Here is a 23,461-nt window from a genome sequence, read left to right as displayed (position 1 = left end):
TTGCGTAATAAAAACTTTCAATTGCGAGTTCTAAAGTCTGAACTGAACTGTTCTGTATTTTTTTAATCAGAATTGTGTAATATAAACTCGCAATTATGAGTTATAAGGTCAGAATTGCAAGATGTAAATGTAAAATTTGGACTTTTTCTCAGAATTGCGTAATATAAACTCAAAATTGCGAGTTATAAAGTCAGAATTGCAAAATGTAAATGTAAAAATTCTGACTTTTTACTCAAAATTGCGTAATAAACTCGCAATTGCGAGTTCTAAAGTCAGAATTGTGAGATGTAAATGTAAAATTCTGACTTTTTTTCCTCAGAATTGTGTAATATAAACTCGCAATTATGAGTTATAAGGTCAGAATTGCGAGATGTAAATGTAAAATTTTGACTTTTTCTCAGAATTGCGTAATATAAACTCAAAATTGCGAGTACTAAAGTGAGAATTGCAAAATGTAAATGTAAAAATTCTGACTTTTTACTCAAAATTGCGTAATAAACTCGCAATTGCGAGTTCTAAAGTCAGAATTGTGAGATGTAAATGTAAAATTCTGACTTTTTTTCCTCAGAATTGTGTAATATAAACTCGCAATTATGAGTTATAAGGTCAGAATTGCGAGATGTAAATGTAAAATTTTGACTTTTTCTCAGAATTGCGTAATATAAACTCAAAATTGCGAGTTCTAAAGTCAGAATTGCGAGATGTAAACATAAAATTTTGACTTTTTTTCTCAGTATTGTGTAAAATAAGCTTGCAATTGCGAGTTTTAATGTCAGAATTGCGAGATATAAACGTAAAATTCTGACTTTTTCCGCGAAATTGCCTAATTTAAACTTGCAATTGTGAGTTTTTAAAGTCAGAATTGCATGATACATATTCACAATTGTGATAGTCAAAAGTTTCTATCTCAAAATTCTGATTAAATAACTCCCAATGGTATTAAAAAGTCTGAAATGGGAGATATAAACTCGCAAATGTAAAGTATCTCTCAATTCTGACTTTGTAACTCGCAATTGTGAGTTTTTATCAGGAAGGAAAAAAAGTCGTAATTACCTTTTTTATTTAGTGGTGAAAACAGGCTTCTGTAATGAAATATAGTATATAATTATAATTCTGATATATAAAATATATGTATTTATTTTAAATCTGTGGAGATATGTTTTACAAAGCAGTTTGTGCATATTGTGGAACCTATATTTATCAGGTTTCAGCATTCACAGTGCTATTGCAATCCAAGCGCAGTGTGAAACAACCCTACAATGCATTTTTATTCACAGTTGTGTTGTCCTTTTGATTATATATTTTTTGACACCGCGCATATTGCATGCTACATCATTTCAGCATATTTGACATTTTCCAGTATGATTCATTGCTGTTTCTCGGCAACATGCTTCCATCATGCAAATCAAATCGACAGCATCATTTAGTGTGTGCAGATGGACCACTTTGTATTTCTCTCTTTGATTGGTCACTCGTGCCAGCGTGAAGGTGTCACAGCAGATATTTTGAGTGCGTGGGTTGATTGTCATTAAGAGTGTTTTAAACACAACATGCTGCTATGGCAGCGATGTAGAGATGAGTGATGTGTCTCCACAGACCCTAAGTAAACAGATCTTCTCCAACGAAACAGCCCTATTCCCCTGGGTTTACTTCACCAGCTCTATGGTTCATTTATGGGAACACTGCGCAGGTTTTGAAACACAGTCACAATCATACTTGAGGCGTTCAGACAGTCTCGTAGTTAATTCTCTCTCCGCTCCATTTCACTCATGCTTCTGTTAACATGCCATTTATTGCTGCCATTTTTCTGAGATGCCATTAACAGACCATAAGATTGCTTGTCTGTCAGTAGCTAAATGGTTTGCAATGTGCTGTAAGATATGTCACCGAAATAACATATTGCATATTGGCCACTTTCTTGGTATGTTCTGTTGTTTTTAATGGTATACCGGACAGCACTCGTCAGTAGAATAAAGACAATGAAGTCCACCTTTAAACAATGCAAAATTCACCACAACAACTCATCTTCTATGCCAGTCATTTACATATTTCAGACATACAAATGTGCATTATTAAAGGTATAGCATAACAAATGACTTTCAGATCGCTTTAAGTAGATAAATATGAAGGAATTATAGGTTCAGGTTGTCCTGTGATGTGTAGGAGATTCTGACCCCTCTGTGGTGTGTTCTTGTGCAGTCCTCACAGAATCTGGCCCAGATCAGTGACCTACAGGCTCAGCTGGAGGAGGCCATGAAGGAGAAACAGGACGTCCAGGAGAAGGTGAATTCACTTTGGCCTCCATACAGAAATGCTTATTCAAAGTCAGCACTGTTACTTGCATTCTCAGAGTTCATCCTAAGTGGACTGAAGCCGAATTCAGCTACTGTTTTGTTTTATTCCTGTCTTAGATGAGCTAAGGTCATTAGATTCTTTAATGAGGCCCAAACTCTCCCCTTTTAACCACTGACTCTTTAATGATAGGATCAGTACTCTTCCTCAGTGTTTGAATCTTTAATTATATGTTCAGACCCCGCCCACTCAGCATTTTACTTTTTAATGTAGAATCAGACTCTGTCCCCTTAGCATTTGACTCTTCAGTAATAGGGACAGACTCCGGCTCTCAGCATTTGACTCTTCAATAATAGGTACAGACTCTGCCCCTCAACATTTGACTCTTCAGTGATAGAGACAGTCTCCGCCTTCAGCATTTGACTCTTCAATAATAAGTACAGACTCTGCCCCTCAGCATTTGACTCCTCAGTGATAGAGACAGTCTCCGCCTTCAGCATTTGACTCTTCAATGATGGGGACAAACTCTGTCCCCTCAGCTTTTGACTCTTTAACGATAGGGACAGACTCCATCCCTTCAGCATTTGACCCTTCAATGATAGGGACAGACTCCTCCCCCTCAGCATTTGACTCTTCAGTGATAGAGACAGTCTCCGCCTTCAGCATTTGACTCTTCAATGATAGGGACAGACTTTGTCCCCTCAGCTTTTGACTCTTTAACGATAGGGACAGACTCTGTCCCTTCAGTATTTGACCCTTCAATGATAGGGACAGACTCCGCCCCCTCAGCATTTGACTCTTCATTGATAGAGACAGTCTCCACCTTCAGCATTTGACTCTTCAATGATGGGAACAAACTCTGTCCTCTCAGCTTTTGACTCTTTAACAATAGGGACAGACTCCATCCCTTCAGCATTTGACCCTTCAATGATAGGGACAGACTCCGCCCCCTCAGCATTTGACTCTTCAGTGATAGAGACAGACTCCGCCTTCAGCATTTGACTTTTCAGTGATAGGGACAGACCCTGTCCCCTTAGCTTTTGACTCTTTAACGATAGGGACAAACTCCATCCCTTCAGCATTTGACCCCTCAATGATAAGAACAGGCTCTTCCGCTTTAGCATTTGACTCTTCAGTAATAGAGATAGACTCTTCTATGATAGGATAAGACTCCGCCCCCTCAGTATTTGAGTCTTTAGTGAAATGAACCAGACTCCGTAGCCACCTCTGTAGCTTTTGACTATTTAATGATAAGCTCAGACTCTGTCTCTCTCAGCATCTCAGCACTCTGCACTCTCAGCATCAGATTCTGCACTCTCTACACTCTCTTTGCCAGTTTATTGTCCCATACTGTAGGGAACAGTTCGTTCCCCTCTCACAAACCCAAAGTTGAGTAATTTGCTCAACAACTCTATCTGGCCACCTGTGTATTCAGGAAAAAAAAATTAGTCTTAGTACAGAATATTTTCACTCCTTGAAACTACTGTGGCTATATGCAGATATTGCACAATGATAGAGTTTGAATAATGCTTTTGAGATAAGTATCAGAAGCTCAGTTGTGGTCTGAACTGGGTTTGACTTGCCACTCAATGTAAAGCAGCAGAGCCAGTTTAAAGGGAGATAAACCAGGTAGGCCTCATTACAGACACTCCATAGTGGTAAGGCTTTGTCTCTTTGAGTCATTGCTCAGTAACTAATAGTTACATACAGTATTTCCATGAAATTCAGATTGCGGTCCTTTCTCAGTGTATTTGTGTGAATTCTCACTCTGTATGTGTGTGTTTGGCAGCTCACAGCCCTGCAGAGTCAGCTAGAGTTCCAAGAGCAGTCCATGGTGGACAAGTCTCTGGTCAGCCGGCAGGAGGCCAAGATCCGTGAGCTGGAGACCAAGCTGGAGTTCGAAAAGACACAGGTCAAACGCTTGGAGGTGAGTTGGCAGGATGCATGTGCTTATGTGGGCTGAGCGGGCCGGCTGCTGGAAGTGTCAAAAGGTCAGTGCACAGACATTGAAGTGTCAGATAAGGGTGAAATTAATCTACACACCCACTAGGCCCTCCACACTGGCCCACCGCTGTATAGACCCTTAACCCTTGTACTTGTAGTGTTTTCCAGTTCTCTACCAAAAATGTTACTATGAATTGAATGTGGGTGTGTTTTTCAAATCAACAGTGTCTATCTCACTTTTAGAGAGGAAATGTACATTTTATTTCATGTCTGATATTTTATATTGCTGGAGGCAGCAGGTCATCTGTTTTTGCACTAGTGTAATTAATGTGTTTCCTCTAATGCACATTATTTCAGCGTTTTGTTTTGTTGGATTTGATGGTTTTTTTGCTCCTTAAGTGACATTTTCCAACAGCCAATCCTCTTCATCGTTCATCTGTGTTGGCTGCTCCCGCTCACCTGCAGAATTACAATTGGCACTCTGCACAAATTGCAAACGTCTACTGCGCCCACAGCAAAATCTGTCAACAGAAGCGATTTAAAAGCGCTATTATTACTGATTTGTTGGATGTATAGCTCAGTTCAGGCTTGGGCAATGTTATCTCTAGAGGCAGCTTGTTTAAACCATGCCCATTTGAAACTGTAAAGAAAGTCTGTTTTCCTAATCTGTAGATATTTCTGTGTTTCGATGCCAGCGCAGCCCACCTTCGGTGAGAAAAATCACAGAAAAGTTGCTTTGGAAGTTATTCGGAGTTTCACACCATATGGATAGCTTGACAATCTTGCATATTTCAGTGCTAGACTTGCAGGAATTTGGTAAACAGCCATAGTGGGTTCAGAAATGTTTAAGCGATGATGCATGGTATTGCTGTGTATGCGTGTTAAATAAATGATTGCATCTTCTTCAGAGTCTTGTAGCAAGGCTGAAAGAAAATCTCGAGAAGTTGACTGAGGAACGAGACCAGCGCAGTGCCAGCGAAAACCGCGAGAAAGAGCAGAACAAGCGTCTCCTGAGGCAGATCCGAGACATCAAGGAGGAGATGGCCGAGCTGGCCAAGAAGGAAGCGGAAGCCAGCCGCAAGAAACATGAGCTGGTGAGAGACTGATCTGCTGTTCTGCTTCACTGACGTTCTCATTCTGAAGTGTTTTGAAGGGATAGTGCATCCAAAAAAAGAAAGTTCTGTCATCATTTACTCACCCTCATGTCATTCCAAACCGTTTGACTTTCTTCTGCAGAATATAAAAGTAGATATTTTGAGGAATGTTAGGAACATTAAAGCCTGTTGACAAACAACTTTTCTCAGAATATTTTCTTTTACAGTGTATTCCACAGAAGAAAGTGAACTGTCACTTTAAGCATGCAATGAAAGTAGAAATGTTACATAAACCCTACACTCTTAAAAATAAAGGTTCCAAAAGGTTTTTTTTCAGTGATGCCATAGAACCACCATTTTTTGTTCCCCAAAGAACCTTTCAGCAAACAGTTCTTAAAATAATTATTTTGAAGAACATTTTAAAAACCTAAAGAACCTTTTCTGCATTTGAAAGATCCCATACTGTAGATGTTCAAGGTTCTTCATGGAACCATCAATGCCAATAAAGAGCCTTTATTTTTAAGAGTGCATATGGACCATCTAGTTGACAGGTTTGACTAAACCTCTTCATTCCATACATATTGTAAAATTATAGCATACAATGACATTCTAAAAAATGGTGTACAACATTTTGGCAACAGTTTGAAGAGGGCTTTCTCTCTTCTGACATGATATGAGGTCCATAAAGAAATGATTTAATAAGTCTGGTGGGGGCAAAGAAATTGATTGGCCTTCATAAAGTTCAGACCTGAATCCCTTTGGGACGAACAGGAACAGCAAGTCTACCGACAATAGTGCCTGACCTCACAGCTCAGGGTCAAAAATGAACTTTTTTGCCCATGGCCACAGTGGCTGGTGAATGCAGAATTTTTTTCATCAGTTCAGATATAGAAAATAATGGAACAAATGCACAGAATATTACATATTTATTTCGTAACTGACTGTTCTTTAAAGATTCACATATATGTACAGTTGAAGTCAAAAGTTTACATACACCTTGCAGAATCTGCAAAATGTTAATTATTTTACTAAAATAAAAGGGAACATACAAAATGCATGTTATTATTTATTTAATACTGACCTGAGTAAAGTATTTCACATAAAAGATGTTTACATATAGTCCACAAGAGAAAATAATAGTTGAATTTATAAAAATGACCCCTTTCAAAAGTTTACGTACACTCAAAGCGCTGTTCTTCAAAAAATCCTTCAGGTCCCACAATTTTTTTGTTTTTTCAACAATTTTATGTGTTTGAACCCTTTCCAGCAATGACTGTATGATTTTGAGACCCATCTTTTCACACTGATGACAACTGAGAGACTCATACGCAACTATTAGAGAAGGTTTAAATGCCCACTGATGCTTCAGAAGAAAACACAATGCATTAAGAGCCAGGGGTTGAAAACTTTTGAACAGAATAAAGATGTGTAGATTTTTCTTATTTTACCTAAATCATATATATATATATATATATAATTTTTTTTTATTTAGTACTGCCCTTCAGAAGCAACAGAAGATACTTACATGTTTCCCAGAAGACAAAATAATTAAATTTACCCTGATCTTCAAATTCAATATTTGTATTTTTAACCTTTTTGATGTTTGATATTTTAGTAAACAGTAACAACACTGACATACAGTGAGAAAAATAGATATTCACTTTGAGAGTCATTAAAGATTACATTTAACAGTGTTTTTAAATTATCACTGTTTTCCAGTATTACCTTTTAATTAATTTTAGATGGGTGTAGCAAAAGGAAATCTAAATGTAAAAAATAGGCAGAAACGAGTTTCTCCTTAGTTAGACTAAAATGTAACCCTGTCTCTTCAGGAAATGGATATTGAGAGTTTGGAAGCAGCCAACCAGAGTCTCCAGGCAGATCTCAAGCTAGCCTTCAAGAGGATTGGAGACCTCCAGGCTGCTATCGAAGATGAGATGGAGAGTGACGACAATGAGGATCTCATCAACAGGTAACACTTGCTGCTTTGAGGACTCTTTATTTAATACCTACCTCCGGAGAGTTTCTCCATGTGTATAAATGAGTTAAAAAAAGGCTAGAAACAGAGAAAAGACATCTGGATCTGGATGAATGCACTGCTCACTGAGCTTTTGGAGACGGCAATCAGCGAGCCAGTCTCAGTCTCAGTCATCTCTTATTCACACTCTCTTAAATATTTATGCCTCGAAAACTGCCGCACATAATTTGGAGCTCCTTTTTTATGTACTTGGCCTCATCAGTCAGAGGAAGCCATCTCGGCTCAGCCTCATTCTGCGCCGCTCTGCTTCTCTCAGTGACCTGCACCTTACCGCGCAGAGCTGAGTTTATTTATGTGCGTAGAAGAATTCCAGTCGCCCAAACAAGTAAACACTGCCACACTCATACTTCGCAAGGGTTACGCAGAGCAAAAGTCAGAATTCAGGGTAAACATCTCGAGCAATACATACCGCTAGAAACCTTTACACCAGACATTATAAATATTCAATCACAAGCTGTTTTTAAGACCATGACTTATTGTTATTTTTGTTACTTTTCCATTTGAAACTCACTTTTCTGTTTCTCCTTTTTTTTTTTTGTGTCTCATTCCCCTCCCACCTCCAGTTTACAAGACATGGTGACTAAGTATCAGAAACGAAAGAACAAGATGTGAGGAGTTAAAGTTTGAACTAATGCTAACATATTTTGATTCTCCTTTGCCCTCACAGGAAGATGATACAGTATACATAGTCATTTTTGAGCAATGAAATACAGAAAAGAGAATATTCTGTATTGTAAATCTCAATTTTGACTCGTGTTGATACCGCATCACACTTCCGGGCATGACAACTAACATCACAAACATGGTTTTCTCCTTTTTTATGCACGATGCCTCATACATAATGAATGCGTACTACAAACTGCATGCTTTTTCTAAGCCAAGCATGGTCCCTACTCAGTTACCCTCCCTAGAGGCAATTCCCCTTGCTTTGTAATGTTGAACTTTTGGATATCTATTGCTTCACCTGTGGGACTGGCATCCAGTGACAGGTAAGAACCATTTTGAGCACAGGCCATGTGTAGTTACATGTCCGCAGGGTCCAGACCATGGCCTGTCCCTTGGCTGTCTAACTGGAGAGCCAGAAGGGGCCACATGCAGACTTGTTGGATGCTGCAGGGCCTTGTACAAACATCTGCGAGGGGTTGCTCTGCCCTCCCTCTTTCTTGGCCTGCCTTTACCTCTCTTACTCTCTCTCACTCCTTTGAATAATTCACACTTCTGTTCTTGGGACTTAGCAGCCTCTTAAGGCAGGAAAGGAAGGCGTGTTCCTCATCAATCTTTCAACCGTGAGGGCTAAATAATGAATAACCCTCAAATGTCCTACAAAAAGCCCCCCAACTCATCTGGCAACGGCCTACAACAAAGTACCAGCCCTTGGCGTCGAGCCATTTCATTCCCCTGTCAATAGTCCTTGGTCCGCACTGTATGCCACTTAGAGCATTTCCCAGTTTTAAAAACCCTTACGCTCTAAGCACCACTTATTACATCATGTGAGAAAGTATTAAAAGCTAATGGCCAGTCTGTGCATTACTGATCAGGTTTAGATGGATGTGCCAATCCAGAAATGTTTGTTTGGGTTCACGCTGGGATGTTGACCCTTCTGGCCCGATCATTTAATTGGGGAGTTCTCGTTGCATTATTGTAAATTAGACTTGCTGCAAGAGGTTTGTTAGCTTAATGCAAGCCTTAGTGGAGAGCATTAGTAGAGAACTGATTCTGCCTTTCCCTGAGCATATGAGAGAATAGACAGGGCATAACAAATGAGGAGAACAGATATTTTGAAATGAGATGTAATTAGGAGCGTTGTTCCACGGCCCTTTTCATGAGCGTATATTCTACTCCGTGGCATGATTTAAAAATTTTGTTTACGATATATCATGAAAGATTTGAAATATTTATGAAGATTTTATGGTTAATCAGTTATATGAAAGTTCAGTGTCTTAGTGAAACATAAATGGAACATAAAATATTCAAACTATAATGTGCTGAGTAAATGCATCTCATTCCTTTCTAAATGAATGAGTGTCAGTGTTTTTTTAGTGTATATATATATATATATATATATATATATATATATATATATATAGAGGGAGAGAGAGAGAGAGAGAGAGAGATATTTTATTTATAATTTTAATTCACAAATTCATTTTTAGTTTTCATTTAAATTTTGGTTACATTTCGTTGCTTTTGTCATTAAAAAATTGTATTTAGGTTCATTTGTTTATTTAAATCCGCTTTCACAACTGAATAAAAAATAAAAAAGGTTTTTATCTCACAATTCTGAGTTTTTTCTCTGAATTGCATGATACAAACTAATAATTCTTTTTTTTCTCCAAATTTGCAATTGCAAGTTATAAAGTAAGAATTGCTTGATATAATCTCGCAATTTTGAGAAAAAAAGTTTATATCGCAATTCTGACGTCATAACTCACAATTGCAAGTTTATATCATGCAATTCTGAGAAAAAAGTAAGAATTGCGAGATGTAAAAAAAGTTTATTGCAATTCTGACTTAATAACTCGCAATCGCGAGTTTATATCATGTTATCCTGAGAAAAAAAGTAAGAATTGTGAGACATAAAAAGTTTTATCGCAATTTTGACTTCATAACTCGCAATCGCGAGTTTATATCATGTAATCCTGAGAAAAAAAGTACGAATTCTGAGACGTAAACAGTTTTATCGCAATTTTGACTTCATAACTCTCAATTGTGAGTTTATATCACACAATTCTGAGAAAAAAGTAAGAATTGTGAGATGTAAAAAAAGTTTATATTTAAAGTTTATAAAAGTTTTATAAAAGTAAGAATTGCGAGATGTAAAAAAAAAGTTTATTGCAATTCTGACTTAACTCGCAATTGCGAGTTTATATCATGTAATCCTAAGAAAAAAAAGTAAGAATTGTGAGACGTGAAAAGTTTTATCGCAATTCTGACTTCATAACTCGCAATTGTGAGTTATATCACAATTTTGAGAAAAAAGTAAGAATTGTCAGATGTAAAAAAGTTTATAAAGTATAAGTTTATAAAAGTTTTATAAAAGTAAGATTTGTGAGATGTAAAAAAAAGTTTATTGCAATTCTGACTTAACTCGCAGTCGCGAGTTTATATCATGCAATCCTGAGAAAAAAAAGTAAGAATTGTGAGACGTGAAAAGTTTTATCGCAATTATGACTTCATAACTCGCAATTGTGAGTTTATATCATGCAATTCTGAGAAAAAAGAATTGCGAGACATAAAAAAGTTTGTCGCAATTCTGACTTAACTTGCAATTGCGAGTTTATATCATGCAATTCTGAGAAAAAAGTCAGAATTGCGAGACCTAGAAAGACTTTTTATCACTTTTCATAACTTGCAACTGCAAGTTTATATCATGCAGTTTTGAGAAATAATTAAGAATTGCTAAACAAAAAGTTTATATTGCAATTCTGACTTCATAGTTCGCAATTGCGAGTTTATATCATGCAATTTTGAGAAAAAAGTCTGGATTGCGAGATGTAAAAAGTTTATATTGCAGTTCTGACTTCATAACTCTCAATTGCGAGTTTATATTGTGAGGTTAAATCAATTCTGAGAAAAATATAAGAATTGTGAGACGTAAAAAAGGTTTATATTGCAATTCTGACTTCATAGTTCGCAATTGCGAGTTTATATCATGCAATTCAGAGAAAAAATTCTGGATTGCGAGATGTAAAAAGTTTATATTGCAATTCTGACTTCAATACTCTCAATTGCGAGGTTATATCTCATATTGTGAGGTTATATCAATTCTAGGAAAAAATTCTAAATTGCGATAAATCGCAATCATCTTTTTAAAATTCAGTTGCGGAAATGGGCTTCCATTTTAGTTAAATTTCAAATTGCCATTTAGTTTTAACTTTTTTTAAATATAATATTTATATTATATTTTACTATATTTAAATTTAAATTTTAGTTAACGATAATAATCCTGGTCTACATACAGTTCAGACATTTAGTGATTAATTAATCAAATTAATTGCAATAGTTAAATATATTTCAAGTATTGTTAATTTTGCATTAGTATGATTAGAAAAGACACAAAAGCATCATAAAAGTATAATAAAATGGTAGTGGTCTATGCTGTCTATTCATCAACTAAAGCAACCATAATTCCAGAAGACTATTGTAGCCAAGTTTTTTTTGTTGTTTTTATGACACTTTTATTGTTCTTTTTTGTCATTTTGCTGCTCATCATTCCCAGTTCCCATTCATTTTCATTGTACTGTAAAGTATGGTGGTGAAAAATGTAACAATTTGAATTTCACAGAAGATAGTTATGTTGGTTTGGAATGGCATGAGGGCAAATAATAACCATAATTTTCTATTTTTAGGAGCTATTCCTTCTTTCCTCAGTTATCAAGACAGATTTTAAACAGATGTTAGGCATGTTTTGAGTTCATATCCACCTTATTTTTTAACGCAGAAGCCTATGGGCTTAACAACATGCATTAAACGGTTATGTGTTCGTAATTAAGATAATACATTAAAAATAATACGATAAGACACCAATTTGCATTATCAAGCAGCAAAACAAACTGTTTTGTGTAGCTAAAAATAGCTGGATGTGGATGAGACCAGAAGCCAAACACATTAAATTTACAAATGGCCGTGCCCGCTCTTACGGCCAAAATAAGGTCTATACAATTAGTAAAGAAATAGTCCAAGACAAAGCCAGGAAACTGTTGCACAATATAAAAGTCCAAATTCTTCCCATTTAAGGGTCAGGGCTGAAACGCGAGCAGGGATAGAGAGAGAAAACAGAGCAGAGAGACAGACTGGAGAGGAAAATAGAGGGGTTGAGAGAGTTCTGTAGGTGCTAATGATAAATGTAATAGCCTGTAACAGAGATGTACAACCAATGGAGGCACGTTGTCACAGACAATTAATGTCTCTCCTCTCTCACTGTGTTGTTTGTTTGTTCCCCTGGGCTTAGGTGCAGCTTAACTAATGGTATATGGTCAAGGACATAAATTGTGTGTGACATTTTGCATTAGCGCTTCATTACAAAGACCCTGCTGTCCCACTGTTTAGAGATGGGCCGGCTAGCAGAGCTCAAGGCTTATTCACACAACGCTCTCACCTCGGTTTACCTCCAGGGCACTAGGGCTTACGCAAGAGCCAAAAGGGCTCTTGAAGAAATACACACTCTGGCACTCGCAAGTTGCCTGACCGTATCGTCAGAGCGCTGCTCATTTGACAACAAATTCTTTTGTCCTGAGTGTATTCGCTTGAGTGTATCAGATCTTATCATTTAGACCCTCTTCAGCACCCTGACTGTGAGCATTCAGTTAGTGTTTAGTGACATCTGTGCTATCTCGTGGGTCCATGCATATATAATATTCTCATATGCATAATACCACAAACGGAGAGCTAAGCAGACCGGAACCCTAATGTCAGAGAAAAGCAGCTGCTGCTTCAGAGTTAACCTTCTCTCTACGCCGGGGATAATGAGCTACTGTATGTAGTATAATTTCATTGGGAGATATTTGACTCCTACGGCGCTGGAGGAAAATAACAATGATTATTAAAATTTAAATTGAAACAAAACTGTGAGGGGAAAAAAGGCCCAGTTCGTACGAAATCTTCTTTTAAAGGTCTCCTGTTTGTGCATATATGGAGCCGCTTACCACTATGGGTCCTTGAAGGGCGATTCATAGTTATTCAGTACGGTGTGCTGTGCGATAAGTGAAGGATAAGACTAATCTAAAGAGGCAGGGAAGCATTGACTTGCAAATCCAGCCAAACATAAATCCAATGGTTTTATCTGGTCCAGAGAAATGAGCAAACAGGGCTGGGATTCACAGCGCTGCTTTCCGTGTGAGGTGCTAATGCATCTGCTCCCAGGGACATTAGGCCAGTGTTTACTCGCTCTTATTGACAGCGCAACACTTCCCCACAAAACCCATTTGTATCCAGAGATGCATGGTATTGCTAGCATGGCGAGTCAAGTTAATTGCAGTCCCAAAATGGCCCATTCCTTCATAGCGTCCTTTAACTTGGTAGTCCAAGGCTAAATTAGCCTGAAGGCCTTCTTTTTATAAAGGAAGATTTCTCAAAAGCTTTGCACTACCTATAATTCCTAATTCTGTTTTTATTCAACTATACATCACAGCACTTTTATTATAAATACAGCTATTTAGATGTTTTAATGGTTAGTGAACCATCCACTGCTGCATAGGTAGTTTCTGCCTTAGACAGCCACATAACCATTGTAGAATTTATTAAATTTTCTAATTTGGTATGCCTTATATAAGCAACTTTTTACAGCAGAATCGACTTGCCATTGATTGAGTTCGGTGTTAGCATGTTCAGGTAAAAAAGCAATACTCTAATCAACATAAAAATAAATAGCATACATTTAGTCTCAAATCAGGAGCATGTTAATGATCCCTTAAAGGGATGGTTCAGCCAAAAATGAGAATTATTAAAGGAGAAGTTCACTTCCAGAACAAAAATGGATAGATGATTTACTCACCCCCTTGTCATCCAAGATGTTCATGTCTTTCTTCACTCGTAAAGAAACTGTTTTTTTGAGGAAAACATTTCAGGATTTCTCTCCATATAATGGACTTCTATGGTGCCCATGAGTTTGAACTTCCAAAATGCAGTTTAAATGCAGCATCAAAGGGCTCTAAACGATCCCAGCCGAAGAAGAAGGGTCTTATCTAGTGAAACGAGTGGTCGTTTTTAAAAAAGATTTTTTTTTTTTACAATTTATATACTTTTTAACCTCAAATGCTTCTCTTGTCTAGCTCTGTGTGTACTCTGTATTCTGGTTCAAGACAGTTAAGGTAGGTCAAAAAACTCCCATCTGATTTTTTCCTCCAACTTCAAAATCATCCTACATCGCTGCAGAAGTGCCGACCAAGTGTTTACAAAGTGAGCATGCAAAGATGATCAAACACCCTTTACAAAAACATGAAGATGTAGTTTGGTTTTGAAGTTAGAGGAAAAAAATGAGATGAAAGTTTCCAACATACCCTAATTGTCTTGAACAGGAATACACAGAGTTCAAGCAGAGCTAGACAAAATGAGCATTTGAGGTTAAAAAATATATAAATTGTAATTTCTTTTTAGAAAATAACTGATTGTTTCGCTAGATAAGACCCTTCTTCCACAGCTGGGAATGTTTAGAGCCCTTTGAAGCTGCATTTAAACTGCATTTTGGACGTTCAAACTCATGGGCACCAAGGTCCATTATATGGAGAGAAATCCTGAAATGTTTTTCTCAAAAAATAAAATAAAAAAATCTTATCGACTGAAGAAAGAAAGACATGAACATCTTGGATGGCAAGGGGGTGAGTAAATTATCTTAATTTTTTTGTTTTGTTTTGGAACTCATTTAACTACTAACCTTTATGTCTTTCCAAACCCGTAAAACCTCGGAACACAAATTAGGATGTTTTTGATGAAATCTGAGAGCTTTCTGACCATGCATAGACAGCAACTCAACTCAACGTTCAAGGCCCAAAAAGGTAGTAAGGACATTATTAAAAGTCCATGTGACGCCAGTGTTCAACCGTGATGTTATAAAGCTACGAGAATACTTGCTGTGTGCAAAGAAAACAAAAATAGCGACTTGAAGTACTGATGTCACGTGGACTATTTTACCGATGTCCTTACTAACTTTCTGGACCTTGAAGGGGTCATTTGCCTTGCTGTTTATGCAGGGTCAGAAAGCTCTCGGATTTCATCAAAAATCTCTTCATTTGTGTTCCGAAGATGAACGAAGGTCTTACGGGTTTGAAACGACATGAGGGCGAGTAATTAATGACAGAATTTTCATTTTTAGGTGAGCTATCTCTTTAAAATGCTGCCTCCGTAATTAGCCAGCTAGATTTTGGAACCCAGCTATTGTCTGCTAAGCTACAGTCTGAATGGTTTTCTCTTTTCAATGCTCTCCTTTCTTCTGGTTTGGCTTGGAGTTGTACTGACCTCACCCTTTTGGATGCTTCACACATTAAACAAAGCCAGATAGCTGCAGGATACTGTTGTTGGACTATGAGTCTGACTTACTAACACAGAGGCCTTTTCCAGGTTTCTAGAGATCGGGCGCATGTGTCCGCACTGTTGTGCCTCCACCGTAAAATCCCTGTGTTCCTTCTACTAACAGTATTTATGTATGATTCTGCTTGTTCATTTTGTTGACATTCCCTCTTTTCCTTCTGCACAGCGAGGGTGGCTCTGATACTGACTCTGAGGTGGAGGACCGCGTTGATGGGGTGAAGTCATGGCTGTCTAAAAACAAGGGCTCTGCCAAGAATCTGTCAGATGATGGTAGTCTGAAGAGCTCAAGGTCAGTGTTACCCCTGTCACCTCACAGAATGGTTTGCAATGGTTTGCCAATGCAGCAAGCAAGAAAAAGGTGTTTAGAAAAGCTAATTAGCTAGCTCTAAGGGATTTTTCTGTTGGTATTGTCTAGATTATTCTCCCCATTGTCAGCAGTTTGATAACAGAGGCTTGGGTAAAAGGGAACGGCTTCACAGGCAGATTAATGGATATGCCCATTGGCCAGTTGGCATGCCAACCTACGCCTTTCTGCTAAAGATGAATAGGTCTTCCCAACGGCAGACACTTTCGATTTTTCCTTTTTTTTTTTTTTTTCTTTTTACCAGAAGATTTAAGTTTGGCTTTTGAAGTTCTTGCAACTTTTTAAAACCTTGGAAACTTTTGAGGTATAATTTTGATCATTTCAATCATATCTTATGGGAAGTTGGCTCCAGATTACAGTCTGTATTTTTTTTTTATAACATTTCCTACCATAAATCATCCTGTAATGGAATTATAGTCTTTGTCACCACCTAAAAGGATCTTTATGTCCACATTTATATGTAAATACCTGAGCGTATGGATTAACTATTGATTTTGAATCACAGAAGCTTTAGAGTCTTCCTTAAGTGCCTTGTATTCCCTGCTGTCACATCAAACTTTCATCTATATTCTGCCCTGTCTGCTTGGATAAACCTCTACTGTTATTTCTCTCTTTAGGTGTCATTCAACTTTTAAGTTTTTATTCATGTATTTTCTCATTCTCATTCTCATATTTTCATCTCTATCCTCTCCTCCCTCCATCTGTTTGTCTTTCTACTCTGTGCACACCCCGTCTGCCCCTCCCTCGTCTAGATTTGCGGTAAATGTTGACGGAAAAGAAGGAAAAGAGTGGGACGAGGGTAAAGAATGGAAAGACAGTGGCAAAGGTAAAGAGTTAGAACCCAGCAGGCCTGTGTCAGTCATGAGTTCCCTCAGCTACAGGAAACGCTCCAACATAAAGGACTCCATAGGAGGTAAGGGAGACGAGAGTTCGCTCCTCAACACCCTCAAAGAACAATCTGATTCCCAGGACCTCTCCTCCTTCCGCAAGAACAAAGCCAAGCTGGAAGCTGAGGATGACTCCTATTCTGTCAGCTCCTGGAGGAAGGCAGGAGATGATCTTGACGATCGGGGTTCTGTCATCTCTCAGGCCTACTCGGAAGCGGCCAGTCGGGCAAGGAAGGGCATGGACAGCCGCTGGTCTGAGTTTGATAAGGAATCCGTTGTGTCCTCTGTAGCCCCGAGCCGGATTTCCACCTGCCGTTCTGCGATAGACCTGGATGACGATGCGATTTCCAGCGTGAGTCGCATGAGTTCAGTAAGCCAACGTCGGAGCATGTCTCGTCTTGATGAACGCCAGAGTGAATATGGTTCAGCCATCAGCCCGAGCGTCAGTCGGCGCAGCCCAGGTAGCGTGAGCCGTGCAGACTCCCGCATGTCGCTGTCTCGAAGCTGTCGCCTCAGTGAATTTGACGTTGATGATGATGCCCGAAGCATAGCATTCAGCGAGGTGCGTTCCAGCGCTTACAGTCCTCACTCCACCTCTGGCCGAAGTTTCTCCATGCCTCCACAAGCCCGGACCACTAACTCCAGCCCGCCTGACGTCTCAGACGTCAAGCCGGTCAGTCACCGCAACTACCTAGACCCTGATCTGGAGGCTGCCATTAATGAAGTGTTAAGCTTCAAACCTATTAAGTTCAAGCGCACCAGCTTGGAAGATTCTGAAGCTGAGAAAGATAAGCCAGTTGAAGAGGAGGAGGATGACCGGAAGAGCATCACCAGCTCCAGAACTGGCAGAGACAGTGGCCGCTCTTCCAGCCTGCGCCGTTCTGCTTCAGCCGTGGATTTTATGCGTTCCAGCAGTAGCCTTAGCACTCGAAGCAGCCGTAGCAAGAAGGGCAAGAGCAAGAAAAAGAAGAAGAGAAGCCACAGCTCTGAATCGGACAGCTCTGATGATGACCGCAAGAAGAAGAGCTCCAAGAAGAAGAACAAGAAGTCCAAGAAGAAGTCTAAGAAAGAGTCTTCATCTTCCTCTTCATCCTCAGAATCAGAATCTAGCACAGATTCGGACTCCAGTTCAGGAGCGTCCACGATTTCTTACAGAAGCTCCAGCAGTATCAAGAAGGCCCCTGCCAGGCAGGCCTCAGGGTCTGAGGAAGAGCTGGAACCTGAAGGCCCCTCTGAAGGAGCTCCCCCAATTTCTAAGAAAGAGGAGAAGAAGAGGAGGAAGAAAGTAGACAATCTTATGATGAAGTACCTGTACAGGCCTGACAGTGACGACTAAAGATGGCAGTAGGTGAAACCTGGTGTGGAGTGAAGGAATGCAACAAGCATGGTGTTAAACTAATACTCGAGTACCTCAGTACCGTCTGATATCATTTATTGCGTTTTACCATAACTTTCTACTTTCAGGTTTTCTTTATGCTGTGTTCATTCACTTTGTTACTCACACACTTTTTCAGTATTTTCTGGAGTTTTATATCAGTAGTTCTCAACTTTTTTGACTTTGACTCCTACACTCTTAAAAAAAGGAGGCTCCAAAGGGGTGTTTTTTTCAGTAATGCCATAGAAGAACCATTTTTGGTTCCCCAAAGAACCTTTCAGTGAGCAGTTCTTAAAACATTTTAAAAATCTAAAGAACCATTTTCCACTATAAAGAACCTTTTCTGCATTTGAGAGATTCCATGGATGTTCAAGGGTTTTCATGGAACCATCAATGCAAATAAAGAACCTTTCTTTTTAAGAGTGTAAGCTGATATGTAGCTTTTTCTCATTTGAATTAAGAATACGGTAAAATTACTACATTTTAAATAATTTTTAGACTAAAAAATTGGGGCCCCCTAGAGGCTGTCTGAAGTCTCCTGGTTGAGAACCACTGCTCTATATGATTCACTGAAATGTCTTTGTGATGTAGTATCTGAAAATAACAGTGCTGTAACTAAAGTCAGTTTGAAATTCTTTCTTTGGTCTTGGACATAATTAAACAGAAAATCGATTAGGACTGCTTGCCAGCAATTAACCTGAAGTTTGTATTATTATGACAAAGGGAAGATAAGACTCAGTGACACGAAAAGTTATCGTTGACTTTTGGAAGAGGGTGAGGTATTTATGCTTTCTCTACATCGGTCTGTTCGCTTTTTTGTATAATTAGAGGACACGGTTCATTTATATGTTAATTCACTGATAAGATTATGAGTAGGCATCAAGAATATTACAAGTTGTTTAAAATGGACTGTAGATTTTTATAGCAGGGGATTTTTAATATACATTATTTTATTTGGATCCAGCGATGCACTGACTTGACACTGTATGGTCAAACAGTGACCGGCTTGACCACGATGGCACCTAAATTAATACTAGGGCATAATATATTGATAGTTATCAGTTGACTTTATTTATTAGTTATTATATTATATATTTAATTGTTCATGCTAAATTCCCACATAATGTTGTGATGTTTAAATTTTGCATTTACGATTGATTTTTATATTTCAGCTATAACACACTAAATAAATAACTTAGCATTGCATTTGGGGTGGGCGATATACCGGTAGACTCGATTAACAGATTTGTCAACCAGTAGAAATTTTGGACTGTCTTCTCTATTGCGGTTATATGCTCACATGACGTTGTAGTGCTATGTGGTCACAAAACATATCGTTTGTATGCGTTTTAAGCATTGCGGTTTTAAAACAAGTAATTTTAAGCCGTTGAAATGCAATCAGCAGCGAAAGAGAAGTTATTTAGGTCTTAAGTGAAAGCAAACAGCTGAGAAAGAAAATGTGTGTAACAGTATATTGGATCCGGGCAGCTCTTAAAGTGATAGCAGTCTAATAAATCTGCTGTCAGTCATAAACGACAAAAGAGAGAAAATCTTTCACTGCTCTTGACTAAATCACTTTTGTACGATGTTGTTTTAGTGTCAAGTTAAAAAATAAAAAAAATTAAGAAATTAAAGTATTATTTTGAGAATAAAGTCTAAATGTTTTGAGAATAAAGTCTAAATAATTTGAGAGTAAAGTCTAAATAATTTGAGAATAAAGTAGAAATTCTGAAAATAAAGTAGAAATTACGAGAATAAAGTCAAATTTGTGAGAATAAAGTCGAATTTGCGAGAATAAAGTCAAATTTACGAGAATAAAGTTTAATTTACGAGAATAAATTCGAAATTACGAGAATAAAGTCAAAATATTTCGAGAATAAAGTCGAAATATTTTTCGAGAATAAAGGTGAAATATTTTTGGAGAATAAAGGTGAAATATTTCGAGAATATAGTCAAAATATATCACTATTTGTAGTGCATCAGTCACCCAATAATAGCAATAAGCTTTGTGCTTTTGGTACTTTTATAAAGTCTCAGCTTTTAAAATCTGTCAGTTTTATAGCGAAATACAAACAATTGCAATAATGTGTTTTTCACGCTCTCTGTCCCGCCGTATTAAAGAACATGAAAAACCCATTATTGTAATAGACATATTGTTTGTATTTCGTATAAAACTGATATTTTTTTAAGTTGAGACTTTGCAATATCTCCCAGTGCTCCCAAATCCAGCCCATTTGCATGCGTAATAGGATACAATATACTCTCAAAATATTATAACGTTAATCTTGTAATTGATATAAATTAATTCTCATAATTTTGACTATTCTTAAAATACTTCGACTTTATTCTCGTCATTTTGACTTTATTCTCAAAACATTTTGACTTTATTCTCGTAATATTTCGACTTTATTCTATTAATTTTGACTTTATTCTCAAAATATTACGACTTTAATCTCGTAATTGTAGTTTTTTTTTAAATGTGGCACTAAAATGGCATCATATTTTTGTAACTTTAATAAGAAAAAAAAAATGCAGTGTCTTTATACATTTGATTCATTTATACAGAGTATGTAGCATTTCTTATTTATTAAACTGTATTTTTTTTGTCCTACTGCTTGTAATTAGTTTCTTATTTAATCGCTGACTGTTTACTTCAGTGAGCTTGAGTTGTTTTTTTGTTTTATTAGGCTAGTATTCATTTTTTTTGTGATATTGACACTGGTGACATGATCAATGAAATTTCTATGGTCTAAAAAAAATTATCATAACCTTATTTAAGGGAAAAATAACTATTGTTATCGACTCGACGGTGTGATTTGCATGTGATCTGTGTGGCTCATTCTGCACCTCTAATGCGTCACCAAAAATGATACCGAATTATAGGGCCTGTTGAATATTGTTACCCCACATTTTGAATTTTGATAACCCGACATTCCTTCAGAGATTATCCTCTTTGGTCTGTCTTTTCACATGCTGATCCTAATCAAAGCTTCTCTATCTCCCCCCTCCAGCCCACCCTCCAGTCGCAGACGCTTCTGCCTTGACAGATCTGACGAGGAAGAGGAAGAAGAAAAAGAGGAAGGGAGCACGGGCCGAAGCACCTACCGCTCCCGCTACAAACGCAGCAGCTACCTGAATGACAGCGATGGCGAGACCACCGCGTAGCCGCCCCCCACGCACACATTCACATGCACTCACATTCGTTCACAAAACGGAGGACCTTTGTGTTTAATATCAATGTCTTCCTTGAACTCGGATCCGGATGAGAGGATTTCGGCGACTTGTTATTAGTATTAGTATTATTTCACATGTGCTTTAGAGCTTTAAAGGGTTTGTACAGCATCATGAATCACAGCACTGTTGACTCTTTCCTCTGTGTGCTTTTACTTCTGATGTTCTTCCTCTTCCTTTCTATATAAGCATTGACTTTACCAAACGCCGTGCTTGCATTCTTACTTCGGTCAGGATTCAGTAATGGATACTGCTTGAGGCAACGCGCTACAGCCTCTTGCATGGTCAGGCCTGAGCCAAAGATACATGGCATTGTGTAAATGTGGATTTTTCTGTTGTGTTAGATTTAAAAGAAACCCAAGAGAAAAGGCAATGAAATATTGTATTACCAAAAAAAAAAGAAAAGAAAAAAGCAGTTTTAGCTATGTGAGCAAATTAGTTTTTTGTTCCACCTTCCTCTCCATCTCCACAAACCTACTTCTATCTGTTTCTCTTGGCTTTCATACGGTGAAGGATTCATGGTTTTTGCTCGAGTGAATGAGAGAGGAAGCCCATTTTTCCTTTCGGTCTTTGTTTTGATGTTTTATGTGGAGAGGAAAAAAGACGATCAGGTCAATGATACAAGAAGAGGGCAGCGTTTCGGCATCTGGACTCAAAGCTTTTTTATTTTCTTTTCCATAATATGCCTGTCTTGTTCTGTTTTGACTGAATTGACTAAGTGCTTGCTCATAGTAGACATTGTATGGCTCAGCGGTTTATTCCCACACTTTCTTGTTGTGGTTGTTGTTGTTGTTCTCAGGCTTTTTCGTTTTGGTTATCACAGATGTCTGGCTTTCCCAAGGGAATGCCCATGATCTGGGGCATTGTGGTAATTTATCATCCAACTCCACCGATACTGGATAAACAGCTTCAAAGTTCCTTTTCGTGCTGATGCGGTGCAACCAGAAGCACGAGATGGAGATGTTTTGACAGAACCGATACTGTGAAATCCCAGCTTCCCTGCGGCATGTCGTCACATTGGATTCATCAGTATTTTTGGCCTTACCTAATGACTTTGAGACTCACTTGAACCCGTACGGACACGCACCCCTCTGATTTCCATTGTTGCCTTCTGTTGTATTGTTGTTCTGCTTTCACTGTAGTATTTATGATCTAGCATTGATGGATTGAGCGAAGCTGGCAAAATATAAAGCAACAGCATATGATAGCAATGAAGGATGTCATTGCTTCTCTTTTTAAAGGGAGACCGCGTGTGTATTTTACATGGTTTTTTAGACCCTCTGCAAAGGTCAACCACTTTATCCTCTTTTCTATGCAGTCAATATTGATTTTAATATGAAAAAAAATGAGCATTTTATGGTGTTTCTGCCGAATTAAAACACGTGGCTACATGATGCATAACCTTTGCTGGCTGTACACATTAATATAAAAATATAAATATCTGTATGATTCATTCTAGCTTTCAAAATAGCTAATGTTTATTTTCTTTATTGAATAAATGACCACTTGATAAGTAATAATTTTGCATTACAGTTTAATATATTGTAAATAAATGATGGTGATTGTTTTAGACTTGTTTCAACATGCTTTTTTCACAATGCGCTTTTTTTAATAGCAGGCACAAAAGAAAAAAAACATTTTGGCATGTTCATACCATTTTCTTTAAGCTGCAGTGTATTATGTCTGCACCATTTGTGGCATCAATGAGAATTTTTTTTGCAAAAACTTATTCCAATAAAATTGTAAATAAATTAACAATAATGAGATGGTTCATCTTAAATACGACAGTGTTTTAGTATTTAGGAGAAATAATTTGAGAACAAAGTCTAAATATTTTGAGAACAAAGTCAGAAGTATTTCGAGAATGAAGTCGAAGTATTTTGAGAACAAATTTGAAATATTTTGAGAATGAAGTCAAAATCATTAAAAGAATGTCGAAATATTTCGACAACAAAGTTGAAATATTTCGAGAACAAAGTTGAAGTATTCTGAGAACAAAGTTGAAGTATTTTGAGAACAAAGTCAAAATATTTTGAGAATAAAGTCAAAAATATAAGAAAAATGTTGAAATATTTCGAGAACAAAGTCGAAATATTTTAAGAATAAAGTCAAAATTATAAGAAAAATGTCAAAATAATTTGAGAACAAAGTTGAAGTATTCTGAGAACAAAGTTGAAGTATTTTGAGAACAAAGTCGAAATATTTTGAGAA

At 37.6% G+C, this 23,461-nt stretch overlaps 1 protein-coding gene across 3 annotated transcripts in view; it reads left to right on the top strand.

Annotated features, from left to right (window-relative positions):
• myo18ab (myosin XVIIIA b) overlaps positions 1–22,820 on the top strand; it is a 153,711-nt gene extending 130,891 nt beyond the window's left edge. The window contains exons 36-43 of one of the 3 annotated variants that reach the window (XM_073818417.1): positions 2,200–2,283; positions 4,082–4,219; positions 5,145–5,330; positions 7,163–7,302; positions 7,932–7,976; positions 15,560–15,682; positions 16,510–16,583; positions 21,031–22,820. In XM_073818417.1, coding sequence (XP_073674518.1) covers positions 2,200–2,283; positions 4,082–4,219; positions 5,145–5,330; positions 7,163–7,302; positions 7,932–7,976; positions 15,560–15,682; positions 16,510–16,583; positions 21,031–21,155 — 915 coding nt within the window. In that variant the 3' untranslated portion in view covers positions 21,156–22,820. The remainder of the gene's footprint in view (positions 1–2,199; positions 2,284–4,081; positions 4,220–5,144; positions 5,331–7,162; positions 7,303–7,931; positions 7,977–15,559; positions 15,683–16,509; positions 16,584–21,030) is intronic. The other 2 variants (XM_073818418.1, XM_073818419.1) reach the window with 2 other exon arrangements.
• Positions 22,821–23,461: the final 641 nt, after the last annotated feature.

This window comes from Garra rufa, chromosome 14 (assembly GCF_049309525.1).
Source record: "Garra rufa chromosome 14, GarRuf1.0, whole genome shotgun sequence".
Lineage (NCBI taxonomy): Eukaryota > Metazoa > Chordata > Actinopteri > Cypriniformes > Cyprinidae > Garra > Garra rufa.
The sequence above is the reverse complement of the archived record's forward strand: the minus strand, read 5'-3'. Positions and strand labels throughout refer to the sequence as shown.